General features: G+C 38.2%; 1 protein-coding gene across 3 annotated transcripts in view; it reads right to left on the bottom strand.

Annotated features, from left to right (window-relative positions):
- Positions 1 to 7789: 7789 nt before the first annotated feature.
- Positions 7790 to 15340, bottom strand: part of DOCK11 (dedicator of cytokinesis 11) — a 212089-nt gene continuing 204538 nt past the window's right edge. For all 3 annotated transcript variants that reach the window (XM_086388270.1, XM_086388268.1, XM_086388269.1), the window contains 2 exons: positions 14131 to 14269; positions 7790 to 8259 (listed from right to left, as the gene is read on the bottom strand). In XM_086388270.1, the coding sequence (XP_086244396.1) occupies positions 8137 to 8259; positions 14131 to 14269 (262 nt within the window). In that variant the 3' untranslated portion in view covers positions 7790 to 8136. The remainder of the gene's footprint in view (positions 8260 to 14130; positions 14270 to 15340) is intronic.

Genomic DNA, 15340 nt, shown 5'->3' on the forward strand with positions numbered 1-15340 from the left:
GTGGATCACAATAAACTGTGGAAAATTCTGAAAGAGATGGGAATACCAGACGACCTGACCTGCCTTTTGAGAAAACTGTATGCAGGTCAGGAAGCAAGTGAGAACTGAACGTGGAACAACAGACTGATTGGAAATAGGAAAAAGAGTAGTAAATGTGTTTTTATCTTAGGGGGGCTCCAAAATCACTGCAGATGGTGATTGCAGCCATGAATTTAAAAGACGCTTACTCCTTGGAAGGAAAGTTATGACCAACCTAGACACCATATTCAAAAGCAGAGACATTACGTTGTCAGCAAAGTTCCATCTAGTCAAGGATATGGTTTTTCCAGTCATCATGTATGGATGTGAGAGTTGGACTATAAAGAAAGCTGAGCACTGAAGAATTGATGCTTTTGAACTGTGTTGTTGGAGAAAACTCTTGAGTCCCTTGGACTGCAAGGAGATCCAATCAGTCCATGCTAAAGGAGATCACGCCTGGGTGTTCATTGGAAGGAATGATGCTAAAGCTGAAACTCCAATACTTTGGCCACCTGACACAAAGAGCTGACTCATTTGAAAAGACCCTGATGCTGGGAAAGATTGAGGGCAGGAGGAGAAGTGGACAACAGAGGATGAGATGGTTGGATGGCATCACCGACTCAATGGACATAAGTTTGGGTAAACTCCAGGAGTTGGTGATGGACAGGGAGGCCTGGCATGCTACAGTTCATGGGGTTGCAAAGAGTTGGACACGCTCAATATGACAGTTGACCAACTGAACTGAACTGAAGTGACTTAGCAAGACACCTGTATATCTACCCACTGAATACAGCCTTGATCATCCATATAGCTGGCTTATAATGGTAGATAAAAGAATTCTGACAGGTCGTCAACAATTCCCAGATTGTAGCCCTCAACAGTTTATGATACCTTCCCTTTGTTTCCTATCAGAGGCACATACTCAGCATTCTGGGTGAGGAGGGCAGAGCCTGTAAGACTCTCAGCCCTAGATGATCTAGAGAATCAGTGATTATTACAAAATGCTGCAATACACAAAGAATACAAAATGCTGCAATATGCAAAGAACAATTATTTCTTGGTCAGAACTTGACTGAGGTTGGCTTCAAATTTTTTCTAACATTGGGACAAAGCAATTAGAGTGCAAATGTTCTGACAAAAAAATAAAAACATGCTTTACTGAGTTTGAGTCTAAGGCAAAAGATGAGGGGATCAGAAGAACAAGATAATATTACCGGCTTTTATATGCACTCTATTATTATCTTTCCTTTGCATAGCTCTTATAGTGATCGGTTCTAATGGTCAGCATTCATATAGTAGTTAAAATGAAGTTTTTAACTTCCTGTTAAAAACCTTGTCTAGGTTCCTTCCTTAACACACACATGCTCGTTCCTACCCATCCTTCAAGGCTGTCCTCCTTCATGAAGCCTTTTGTTTTACATCTACAAAGGCTCTAACTATTCAAGCACTTGTCATGACCAGTGATTTGCTATTATCAGACCTTCTCATATCTCCTTTTGTGACTATGTCTTATCTGCCTCAACCATAATCACTTTGAGGGCTGGGATATTGTCCACATTGTCTTGCCCATACTAAAGTCTCTAGAAGCATCTGCTTACCTAATCTGGCTTTCTTTCCTTGAGACAGCTCAAGTTCTTATTCTTTGGCAGGTGCTTTTAGGTTTCAGGGAAACAGAGATGAAAAATCAGAAGATTCCCTGGTGGCTCAGGCAGTAAAAAAGCTGCCTGCAATTACAGGAGACCCAGCTTCAATCCCTGGGTTGGGAAGATCCGCTGGACAAGGAAATGGCAACCCACTCCAGGATTCTTGCCTAGAGAATTCCATGGACAGAGGAGCCTGGTGGGCTACAGTCAATGAGGTTACAAAGAGTCAGACCTGACTGAGCGACCGACAATTTCACCCTTAAATGGCTTACCTTCTTAGTAAAAGTGGAAGAAAGGAAACTTTTTGGGTCTCTGTACAAAGCTGCAGCAGCAGACTGTAGGAAATAGTATATAAGAGCTGAAAACACGTTGGACTCTGAATTAGGATGCTTTGATTTCATTTCTAATTTGATGTGTATCTTGAGTACATTTCTTAACCATTTGTCATCTATTTCCTTATATGTCATAGTGAAAGTGAAGTCGCTCAGTCGGGTCTGACTCTTCGCGACCCTGTGGACTGTAGCCTACATATGATTACTGGGGGAATTGATTGAATCAGAAAACAGATGCAAAGCATGTTGCAGGGAACTTCCTCAACCTGATAAAAAGCATCTATGAAAAACCCATGGTAAAACTACACCTAACGTGAAAGTTTGAAAGCTTTCTCCCAAAGATGAGTAATAAGACAAGAATGTCTTGCTCTTACCACTGCCATTTAACATTCTACTGGAAGTCCTAGCCAAGTGCCAAGTGAGAACATGAAATGAAAAGAATCAAGATTGGAAAGGATGAAGTAAAATTCTCTATATTTCCAGATGACACGATATTATACAGAAAACACTAAAGAATCAGTTAAAAAAAACTATTAAAGCTATTAAATGCATTCAGCAAGCTTTCAGGACACAAGGCCAATATACAAAAGTCAGTTGTATTTCTATAAACTAGCAAAGAATAACTGGAAAATGAAATTTAAAAAACAACTCCCTTTATAATAGCATTAAAAAGAATAAAATACCAAGGAATAAATTTAAAAAAAGAAGTGCAAGACTTCTATACTCGAAACCACAAAATACTATTGAAAGGAATTAAAGAAAACCAAAGTAAACAGAAAAACATCTTATGCTCTTGAATTGAAACTTAATATTGTTAAGGTGGCAATACTCGTCAAATTAAATTATGGATTCACAGCAAACACTACCAAAATCCCAGCTACATTTTTTGCAAAAACTGACAATCTGAGTCTAAAAATTATATGGAAATGCAAGGGACCAGAATATCCAAAACAGTCTTGAAAACAGAACATAGCTGGAGGACTTGCACTTCCCAATTTTAAAACTTAATATAGAGATACAGTAACCAAGACAATGTAGTACTAGCATAAGGACAGACATATAGATCAATGGAATAGAACCGAGAGCCCAGAATAAAACCATACATTTCCAGTCAACTGATTTTTGAAGACAGTGCTAAGACCATTCAATGGGGGAAAATAAATCTTTTCAACAAATAATACAAAGACAACTGGATATCCACATGCAAAACAATGAATTTGAACCCTTATCTCAAACCATAAACAAAATCCAGCTTGAAATGAATCAAAGACCTAAAAGTAGGAGTTAAAACTAAAACTCGGAGGTGCTGACAGTCCCCATGGCGGCTGTGCCGGAGCCCGGGGACCCTGGGAAGGGGAAGGCAGATTTAGAAGATTATGTGACATTGGAATAGGAGGATTTATCTTGGCGACTTTAGGATGCTGGTTCCATTGTAGGTATAATTATGCAAAGCTAAGAATCCAGAAAAGACTTGCAGAAAAGGAATTAAAAATAAGATTATATATGAAAGTGCCCATCTTGATCCTGAAAGAAAACAAATCAGTGGCAGCAGCAGCAATTGAGCATAGAAAAGAACTCACTTCAGTGTGAACAAAGCTGAGATGAGCTACAGAAAGCATTTTATGTACCATAAGAAGACTTGCAATTTGTAAATAAAGTATGGGTAAGTAGTAAAATAAAAAAAATTTTTTTTAAACTCAAAAAAAATATAGGTGTAAATCTCCATGACCTTGGATTAGGCAACGCCTTCTTAGATACAACATCAAAGCACAAACGACAAGAAAACATAGAGAAATTGGACTTCATCAAAATTAAAAACCTTTGTCTCAACACCATTACAAAAGTAAAAAGTCAACATCAGAAATATATGGGAATCATATAGCTGATAAGAAACTTGCATCTAGAACATATAAAGAACTTTTGCAACTCAATGATCAACAGAGAAACCAGTGTTTAAAAATGGGTAAACCCTCTGAATAGACGTATTTCCAAAGAACGTATAAGAATGGTCAACAAACACATGAAACAATGCTCAACTTCATTAATTATTTGGGAAATGTAAATAAAAATCCCAGTGAGATGCCACTTCACACCTACTAGGAAGGTGTAATGAAAGAGGCAGATAATAACAAGTGTTGTTGAGAATATGGAGAAATTGAAATCCTTATTTAGTGCTGCTGGGACTGTAAAGTGGTGCAACTACTGTAGGAAAGAGTCTGGCAGTTCTTCAAAAGTTTAAACATAGTTACCATATGACCCAGTAATTCAACTCCTAGGTATATGCCCAAGACAAATGAAAACATATCCATAGAAAAACTTGTAGGCAAATGTTCATAGCAACATTATCAACAATAGCCAAAAAGCAAAAATAAACCAAATGTTCATTAACTGATAAACAAACAAAATATGACATATTCATACAAAAGGAGTTATTATCCAGCCAAAAAGGAGTGAAATTCTCATACAAGTTACAACATGGATGAACCTTGAAAATATCATGCTAAATGAAAGAAGCTAGTCACAGAAGGCCACACAGTATGTGATTCCATTTATATGAAATGTCTAAAATACTAATCTATAGATACAGAAAAGTTGATTACTGATTATCAGGGGCTGGGGGCTGGTTGGTGGGCAACAGAGAGTAACTGCTTATGAGTATGGGATTTTCTTTGGAAGTGATGAAAATATTCTAAAATTAATTGTGGCGATGGCCACACAACTGTGAATATACTAAAACCCACTGAATTGTGCATTTTAAATACGTGAGTTGTATGGTGTACAAATTACAGGTTAACTAAGAGGAAAAGAGAAGACAAGAAAGTATGTTGGAAAAAGTCTTAAGATGCCATACATAGAGGCACAATCTTTGAAGAATTTAGTCGCAGTGTCAATCCAGAGTTGGATAAACATACGTATACACTTTTCTCAGAGGAACCATTATGTGGCTAGGGACTAGCAAGAAAGCACTGTCAGTGGAACAAGATGAACAAAGCACTCTTACTGGCCACTTCCCGGGACAGGGGAATAGTCCTGTGATACAAACCCATTCCCCAGCCTAATGGTCTTTTACTCTACTCCTCGCCCTGTGTTTCGATAGCTGAAGTAGTGTACTGTTATTAGAAGACTGAAGGTAGCCCACCAGTCCGTGTATGAGAAGCCTGAAATATGTATCTCTTTATTAAGAGTTTCGAGAGTTAGGAAATTCCTAAGATTTCAATACATTGCTCAGGTTCTGCATTACAGATAAACTAGTATTTATAATCAAAGGCTTGGGTTTGTATTATGCTGACCTATTTAGTTTGTTCATTAACCAGTGAGTCATCTCTAGTTCTACGATATGTTGGTCACAGTTCCAAGTCTGTTGCTACCACTGCTGCTGTTTCATTTTTGAAAAGATACTGTATTTATATATGCAGTCAATTCATATAAATATGGTAACAATAACAATACCATCTATGGACATGATGCCATTGGTGCACTGGTTACTCAGAAAATCTGCATGGAATTGCTTACTTTCTCTATGGGTTAACATTCTTGTGATAAGCTAACACTACTATGCTGACTTTATTCACAGTTTACAAGCTGTTCAAAGACTATCAAAACAGTAGTTTCCAGGGAACCTGGAGTCAAGCTTAATTGCAAAAATAATCAGTATAGCAGAAATGTATTCTTGATGTGAATTCATCTGTAGAGGCCAAATCACTTCATGAAATCATTAAACTATATAAACAGTAATACCTAACATATGCAATGTTTCAAGGCATACTTAGTGGCTTTCTCTAGTCTAACCCACTGTGTTCTCTCTATATACCTTTCTACCCTCAGTTTGGAAGCTGGTGAAAATAATCGTGTAAAATTTTGCCATGACCTGGAGAACTCATTGGCCACAGGACACAAAATTATCTTTACCTTTTCCTTTTTTCTCCTTAGTCATCAATAAGTCATGGCCAATCTTTCCACATAGTATCTCTTGCACTTGTCCTTTCTTCTCCATTCTTGTTTACATCTATGGGCTTATGGACTCATTAGATTACTGCAATAACTATCTAACTGGTTTCCATATGTCCATCTCTCTCAGACTCAAAGGCATCTGGCAGCAATATAAAGGATTACCTTCATAAAAATAATATTTAGTCAAGTAATCTCTCCATTCAAAAACCTTGACTGGTTTCCTCCTGTTCATTGAGTAAAGTCAAAATACTATTATCCTGGTATTCAAGGCTTTTCAATATCTAGGTCTAAATAGTCTTTCTAGATTTAGCATCCACTACTCCCTTGAACAAAACTGGTCCTTTCACCATTACCCTGAACTTTTACAAAATCTTTCTACACCTTTGCGCGTGATGGTCCTTCTGCCTAGAATAGCTTCTCATCTTTGAAATCCTGTTCAAGGCTTTCCTTTCTCCATGAAGTCATCCCTGAACATTAACACTCACAGCAGCTTCTCATCCCTTGAATATGATATGAGTTATGGACAATGTCATTCATTTGGCAGTCCTCATAGACAACTTATCTTGTCTTATATTGTTAATTCTTGTATTATTTAATTTCGTGTCTATCTTGCCGCCTCAACTAGACTGCAACTTCCTTGAGGGCAGGGGTGATTTGTTACACTTTTTAAAGTGACCCACAGGGCACAGTATATACTGGGGGATAGGATAGAGACTGGTCATTGACAAAAGATTACTCAAGTTTCCCTAAGACGCCTCATTCTCAGAAGGCAGCACTCTCTCTGGGTGACAGTTTTTTTTTACATATATGTGCCACATATAATAGTTTTAAAGGTGAAACTAACTCTTCACGTGACTCCAAGATATTAAGGAATTACCGACTGCCTCTGGAATTTCTGAATCCCTTATTAAAATACAAAATTAATCTTTTATAAGTAATTTCATGCTCCCCTGAAAGCTTAAAAATAACATGTAAAGACATATGCCCAAGCCAGGTGCATAATGATCTCTAAGATTTACTTGATCACAGAGTATTTAAAAAGCCAAAGCTCCATACAATACACTTATATTTCAGTGTCTGTTTTCTGGTGTGTTTTTTTTTTTTTAATGTCTATAAGATAGGCTAAACTACATATGAAAAATAAATCTAGGACTTAATGTTTACATGAAAGGCAGCCAAAATTTTATGGATAGTTCAAGGTAAAAATGTCCTTCACATCTTGGTTTCTCCTGAATTATTTAGTTAATCTGAGGTTTCTTCATAGTTAGAGATGTAATCCTTAGCCAGCAGCTGCTAAATACGTGGTGGTTATGGATACTGACCCAAGAAATGCTGTGATCATCAAGTTCTATCAAAATCCTTATTAACCTTGTTAACTGAAGAAAGTCATCATTACAAAGTCCCTACCCTCAGACTCTGCTGCTAAACTTTGAAGTAACTGCAAATCTCAGAGATGTTTGTTTAGCTTTATGGACAGTCTCAGCTGATGAAGCTTAGGCAACAAAGGCTGCTTGCTAGGCAAACACAGGCCACAATGGAATCCCTTGCCTCGTATGTTAGAGAGACCACTGACTGGAATACCTAGCATCATTGGATCAAAACTTGAAGGACTGGTAAGCCTGGTATTTCTATGTATATCCTTTCTTTGTGAAATTTTCCTTTTCACATAATGCTTCTATTTCCTTTAGCCCAGTCTAGACCACTGGAAGGCAAGGTTTCAAATTATCTCCTCAGTTGGAAGTATCCATGTTTTGTGAAAATTTTATCAATTTGTTCTCCAAGGGTTAGTATGGTAATGAATTTAGCTTCCTGTCAAGTTCAAAGTATTATCTCCTTCACTTGTAATTACGAAGAAGTTTTACCTTTTATTGTGTTCCAGTATACAATTTTACACAGTACCATTAATATTTTAAGCGACAATTAAGCAAATCGAATTAGTTTTTGAACTCTACTTCTCAGTATATAGATTTACCTAAAAAAGTACAAACTAAGCACAGTGGTGCAATTTTCCAGGCACTTTCAAGTTGCTTAAATATTTACAAATATGTAAGCACCCTGTATGAAAGCATGAAAGTTTTGGTGTCAGGAGGAAACACTCTGTGTATAACAAATCTTTAAATTTTTAACATTTGCACAGCTCCAAATATTCCTGAGAAAGTTCAGTCTTGTTGTCACTTGACATCTGCATGTCCTCATATTTCAGCAGTGTATCTTGGGGAACCATAACTTCGGTCACTCGATGTACCACTAATTGCACAAAATACATGTAATGTGTTGCTCATCCAAGGAGAATGCATTGGGTCTTCTTGTATTATCTAAAACGAAAGAAATGGCATGTTTATCACTAAGCAAAATAGCCATGGCCAAAAAAGGTATGTGTATACGAAATCACAGGCATATTCCAATTTATCACTGACACTTAGCTATTTAAAATGATATAAAGCAGAAAGAGCAAAGAAAAACATTACCGACTCAAATCTTCAAAGCTGTATTACAAAGGCAGCGTATCAAAAAAGCAGAAAAGATCTGGTTACTCATTAAGAAAAACGAAAGGTTGTAAAATGCAAAATTCAACAGCAACTGAGACGTAACACAGTCTTTAAAAATTTTTTTTAACAGATGGTCATAACAAGAGCCTAAACAATGAACTTCTTGATATGAGTTCATAGATCATCTTCTAAGAGTGGTTCTCAAGTTCACTGGGGGGCTTTTGAAATATCTTGATACCCATGCCCTTTCCCTGGAGATTTCATAAATAATTTTAAGAGAAAATAAGTCAAATTTTCAAATGTATACCATAATTATGTAAACTAATTGATGCAAAACATTTTTCTTGGAAATGAAGAACTTCATAAATATATACATATAATCATATTCAGTTCAGTTCAGTCGCTCAGTAGTATCTGACTCTTTGTGACCCCATGAATCACAGCACACCAGGCATCCCTGTCCATCACCAACTCCCAGAGTTCACTCAAACTCATGTCCATCGAGTCGGTGATGCCATCCAGCCATCTCATCCTCTGTCATCCCCTTCTCCTCCTGCCCCCAATCCCTCCCAGCATCAGACTTTTTTCCAATGAGTCAACTCTTCGCATGAGGTGGCCAAAGTACTGGAGTTTCAGCTTTAGCATCATTCCTTCAAAAGAATACCCAGGGCTGATCTCCTTTAGAATGGACTGGTTGGATCTCCTTGGAGTCCAAGGGACTTTCAAGAGTCTTCTCCAACACCACAGTTCAAAAGCATCAATTTTTCGGCACTCAACCTCTCTTCACAGTCCAACGCTCACATCCATACATGACCACTGGTAAAACCATAGCCTTGACTAGACAGACCTTTGTTGGCAAAGTAATATCTCTGCTTTTCAATATACTATCTAGGTTGGTCATAACTTTCCTTCCAAGGAGTAAGTGTCTCTTAATTTAGTATAGATGTTTTAAAAATTATCCATTTTGTGTGATCAAAACCAACTGATATCTCATGCACAGACAAGATGGAAGAACAGCATACACATCACATCCAACCTCTTTACTGTACAGTCCCAACTTAGGTTTCAAGCTTTCAATACTAGGTTCTCAAGTTAGCTTTGAAACTTCAGTATTAAGCCTGCAAATTGGCTTCTGGTGGCAGAAATGGGTCATATCATTTGTGCTGCTGCAAATCATGTCTTATATAAAATCCATAATAGAAAAATTTTCTCTTAGAAAGAACTTCATATTTTGGTATAGTGTAACAGATAACACTGAAAAGGGCCAAGGAATAGCCAGGCCATATCTTTTTGTCAAGTCATCATTTATGGAGCTAAACAGATAACTCACATTTCAGTACACAGCTATATTTTATCTTCTTTTGTATTATATTTGCCTTTGGGAAATAATATATCTCAAAGTGTCTGACTAAAAAAAAAAAAAAGCTCTCTTTTATATGGAAATATTGGAAATACTGATTTATAGAAATTCACTAAAAAGTCAACATTTGCCCAAACCAAGGTACACCTAAATAGGATACATCATGACAATACAGATTTCATAAATATAAACCAATAGAAAGTAAGACTTTTCTTGGTTACCTATCAATATAGAATATAGAAGAATTTAAACTATAGGAGAATATATAATATCAAGGGTCTAAAATTTGGTCTCTAGAACTGAACATAATAGATATGGTTTATAGAAATTAAATGAACTGAACATAATAGCCATGGTTTATAGAAATTAAATGAGAAAGACAGGTGGAAAATATGACAGCAGATTCATAAAACCCAAATTTCAGGGTGTTAAAGAGACAAGGGACTTCCCTGGTGGTCCAGAGGATGGGACTCCACGCTCCCAGTGCAGGGGGCCTGGGTTCAGTCTCTGCTCGGGGAGCTGGATCCCACATGCCGCAGCTAAGACATGGTGCAGCCAAATAAATTAAAAAAAAAAAGAGAGAGAGACAAGAGGCCCAAAATGGAGTCACTTGTGCTAAACCCACATCACCTGAGAATTACTATCAACCTAACTGCAGTTTCAGTCTTTTCCAGGCAGGTAATCTGAACTAGTCAAAAAAGTACATGCATTACTTTCAAGTTTGAAATTTCCTGGTCAGCAGTAGTGAGGTACTTCACTGGACAGACCCTTGCTGTGCCCCAGAGGAAGGTGACCTTGCCTGAAACAATCAGGTCTCTTTTAGAATAACTTCCTTGACCTGACTCCTTCTACCTATAAAAGGCTTCCATTTTCTACAGCTCTTCAGAGCTCCTTTCTGTCTGCCAGATGGGATGCTGCCAGACTCATGAATCACTGAATAAAGCCAAAATCTTTTAAACTGACTTGGCTGACTCTGAATAAAAAGCAGAGACATTACTTTGCCAACAAAAGTCCATCTAGTCAAAGCTATGGTTTTTCCAGTAGTCATGTATGGATGTGAGAGTTGGACCATAAAGAAGGCTGAATGCCGAAGAATGAATTCTTTCAAACTGTGGTGTTGGAGAAGACTCTTGAGAGTCCCTTGGACTGCAAGCAGATCAAACCAGTTAATCGTAAGGGAAATCACCCCTGAATATTCATTGGAAAGACTGATTCTGAAGCTGAAGTTCCAATACTTTGGCCACTTGATGCGAAGAGCTGAGTAACGGGAAAATACTGATGCTGGGAAAGATTGAAGGCAGGAGGAGAAAGGGACAACAGAGGATGAGATGATTGGATGTAATCACCAAATCAATGGATGAGAGTTTGAGCAAACTCCGGGAGGTGTTGAAGGACAGGGAAGCCTGGTGTGTTGCAGTCCATGGGGTTGCAAAGAATCAGACATGACCGAGTAACTGAACAACAACATCAGTTCAATTTTGATTTTTAGCAAGGAAAAAAGAACTGTATAGGATGACTGCTCTAAATATCTTGAACATCATACTAGCAGTAAATTGAATAATTTGCTTTCAATTTGAATAATTTAGAGTTCAAGGCTAGGTCATACAGTTGCATGCAAATTTTACAACTGTAATATACCAGTGAAGTTGCTCAGTCATGTCTGACTCTTTGCAATCCCATGGACTGTAGCCTACCAGGCTCCTCTATGCATGAAATTTTCCAGGCAAGAGTATTGGAGTGCATTGCCATTTCCTTCTCCAGGGGATCTTCCTGACCCTGGGATCGAACCCAGGTCTCCCACACTGCAGGCAGATGCTTTACCGTCTGAGCCACCAGGGAAGCCCCTATAACTGTTACATATATTGGCTTAAAATGCTATAATTGTTTTATATTTTTGTAAAGGAGGAGTTTTGCTGTTTTTTCCTATAGACAATGGAGAACAGAACCCCGTAAACTGGACAGTTTCTAGGAACAAATTATGTAGTCTATTTGATTAAAGTATTTCCCAGATGGCTCAGATGGTAAAGAATTCACCTACAATGCAGGAGACCCGAGTTTGATCCCTGGGTTCAGAAGATCCCCTGGAGAAGGAAATAGCAACCCACTCCAGTGTTCTTGCGTGGAGAATTCCACAGACAAAAGAGCCTGGTGAGCTACAGCCCATGGGGTCACAAAGAGTCGGACATGACTGAGTGACTAACACTTCAACATACCCCAGAACAGTGAGGGTGAAGAGAGGCATATCCCCACTGTACTCAGGGGCTGAACCTGAGACACAGACAATAAAGGAAGTGGAATGATTCTCTGCCTGCCTAGTCCTGATCACCGGACTGCTTTGAGAAGGAGATAAAAAAGGACCTCGGAAAACTGAGCAGCAAAGTTATGCCTTGGAACGGTTTACACTCACTCCTAAGTGGGCTAACAGAAGTCAAGATGACAAAAAGAGGAAACAGATCACTGAGTCCAGACTCCTCAGGCCGGCGAGATTCCCTGCCATGAGAATAGGAGAGCAGGAGACTGGGATGACTCATCTCATTGCAAGATGGATGATGAAAGTCTAGCTGCCTGGCTTCTCCATACTGAGAAGATGACCATGGTTAGAAAATTGGACTCCTGGTCATGCAGTGCAACTCTGGACTAATTATAACAAATTTCCCAAAGTCCTTTCTAAGAGAAAGCATACAAGATACCATAAGAGATAGCTAGCTCTTCTAGCTAGAGGAGAGACAGTCAACTAGCTCCTATAGCAGAGATAGTCAACTAGCTCCTGTTTTCCTTGAAATCTCTCTTCTGCCCCTCCCCACCATTACACTGCAGTGCTTTGGCACTAACCATGGTCAGTCTATTTGTAAGGACACCCTCCATGTGATGGTCTCACCCAGGGGAGTGTCTTCAGGCAAGCAGTGAAATGCTCATACCAGGACAGAGGAGGTTCTCCTTTCTGGATCCAGCAATAAGAATGTGTTCTCTAAAGGGCTGTAGTTATCCTTGTTTCTTTTAAGGGGTCTGAATTTCATAAAAAATTGAGTCTGAAGAGTTTCTGAAGCAAATATTGATCTTATTGGCTGTTTTCCTTCTTAAGGAAAGCAAAGAGACATTATGTAAGCTCAATAGGGCTCAGGCACTGAGGACCAGACCATCAGGCCATGACTTTTACATCTGTGGTGAAGATGTTAAAATAGTTCAGTGACAAGCCATGTATAGAGTGGTTGTAAACACAGATTTCAGGAGCCTAATATAGGAATGACGTTTACAAGGACAATTCAGGAGTACTCTGGTTTTAAGGCAAGTAGATGTATAAAAGTCTTAACTGCTTAATTATGACAGAATTTGGCTGTCAGTGGTGAGCAGATCTTTGCCTCTATATGTTTCAGACTGTGTTTTACTAAGTTAGCTATAATTGACATTAACAGGCAAATATTACTGCTTAATTATGACAGAATTTGGCTGTCAGTGGTGAGCAGATCTTTGCCTCTATATGTTTCAGACTGTGTTTTACTAAGTTAGCTATAATTGACATTAACAGGCAAATATTACAATGCTAGGTATTATAAAAAGAGTTTTGCAGGCTATATGGGTATTAAGACAATTCTTGAATTTTGGAACTCACTCAGGATCTCACCTAAACGATAGTACAGTTGTCCCTCGGTATCCTCAGAGGATTAGTTCCAGGACCACTGCCCCCCTTCTCCCATGGTTATTAAACTGAGGATGCTCAAGTCCCTTATATAAAATCACACAGTATTTTCATATAACTCATGCATATCCTCCCCTGTACTTTAAAATCATCTCCAGATTATTTATAATAGTTAATACAATGTAAATGCTATGTAAATAGCTGCCTACATACAGGAAACTAAAGTTTTGCTTTTTTGGAACTTTCTGGAAATTTTTCTTCAAATATTTTTGATCTGAAGTTGGTTGAATCCAAGGATGTGGAAGCTGCGAATATGGAAGGCCAACTGTATGCAGTTTCCTACATCTAAGACAGGGGTATTCATTTAGGGATCTGGCACTTCTCTAGGATCCTTCTTGAGAGACCTTAGCCATGCTCACAGTAGATTAATTCACACTTGCACAACTATTCACTTCTAATGGCACTGTGGCACAAAGAACAAAATAGTTTAACATCTGAAACACCTGCTAAAGCAATCGTCAGTGATTGTTTCAAATCTGATTTGCATTATATCATTTATATGGGTAAAGAATATAAGAACAGATTTTAAAATAAGAGACTAAGTAATTTCAAGGTAATACTATTTCAAACTAATAGGTTTGCTAAGTAACACTTTAGGGACCCAGATCATGTTTTCCTTTTCAATCACCCTAATACTTGCCTGTTCATGAATAATGTCAGACAATTCTTTCACCATGTCTCTGAAATTTGACTTGAGCCCTTCATGGTATTCAATCTGATCCTCTTTAATTAACCGTTCATTTAGTTCCAGTGCAATGCTGCATGCTTGGATGAACTTCCTATAGATGAAGATCAAAGATAAAGTTTTTGTTACTTATTACTCAAAAGTCTCTCTGACAATTTAATATTTACTTTAACCACGGCTTGCCTAGAAGGAAGATTAGAACCCCATATTTTCTCACTGTGTTTTTGCTAATGCCATCTCCTAAGTCTGAAATATCTTTCCTTTTCTATCTTTGTCTTCTGGTTTCTTATCTCCTTCCAAACCTGGCTTGAAATATATACCCTCTGGGAAGCCTGCCTGCTCAATCACTTGATATGATCTCAGCTATGCTTGCACTTGCATTAATTAACATCTATAGATAATGTCAGTTATTGAAAAATAATTTATTTGGGGCTATGTACCCAGTACACTGCTGGGTGCTTATAGGCATGAAGTATCTGCCCTGGGCTGGTAAGAGTGGCGACAGAGAGATTATAATGTATCATAAAAACTTTTTTTATCATTATTTCATATGTTTATGTTTCATGTCCATAATTAGAACGCAAATCTTAGGGGACAAAGTACCTCACTGACCATTTGTGCTGTATCCCTGTCATAGCAAAGAGCAGAATCTTTTTGTACATGCCAGGCATTAATAAACATTGAATGAATGAGTACTAAGTAAGTAAGGAAGTGTTAGACGCTCAGTCATGCCTGACTCTTTGCGACCCTGTGGACTACAGCCCACCAGGCTCCTCTGTCCATGAGATTTTGCAGGCAAGGATACTGGAGTGGGTTGCCATTTCCTTCTCCAGGGGGTCTTCCCAACCCAGGGATCAAACCCGGGTCTCCTGCACTGCAGGCAGATTCTTTACCGACTGAGCTACAAGGGAATGAGTAATGGTTACTCTGTAACCTGAAACAGCTGATAATACAGAGATAGGAAAAGTAAATGAAATAAGTCAGGAGCAAATGAGTGGAGATTATCTTTCTACTCAGTCTGTTTAAATCATCTTTCTCTCTTATTCTGAATCTAAGTTCTTTTATATAAGAAACAGATTTTTCTACTGTGCAACCATTCAGACATGCATTGGCTTAGAGGGATGCTCAGTCCAGAAAAGATTATCGTATGCCCTAGAATAGCAGA

The sequence above is a fragment of the Bos grunniens genome, chromosome X (genome assembly GCF_055505025.1).
Source record: "Bos grunniens cultivar Pamir isolate PY7600 chromosome X, Bosgru_T2T1.0, whole genome shotgun sequence".
Taxonomy (NCBI): domain Eukaryota; kingdom Metazoa; phylum Chordata; class Mammalia; order Artiodactyla; family Bovidae; genus Bos; species Bos grunniens.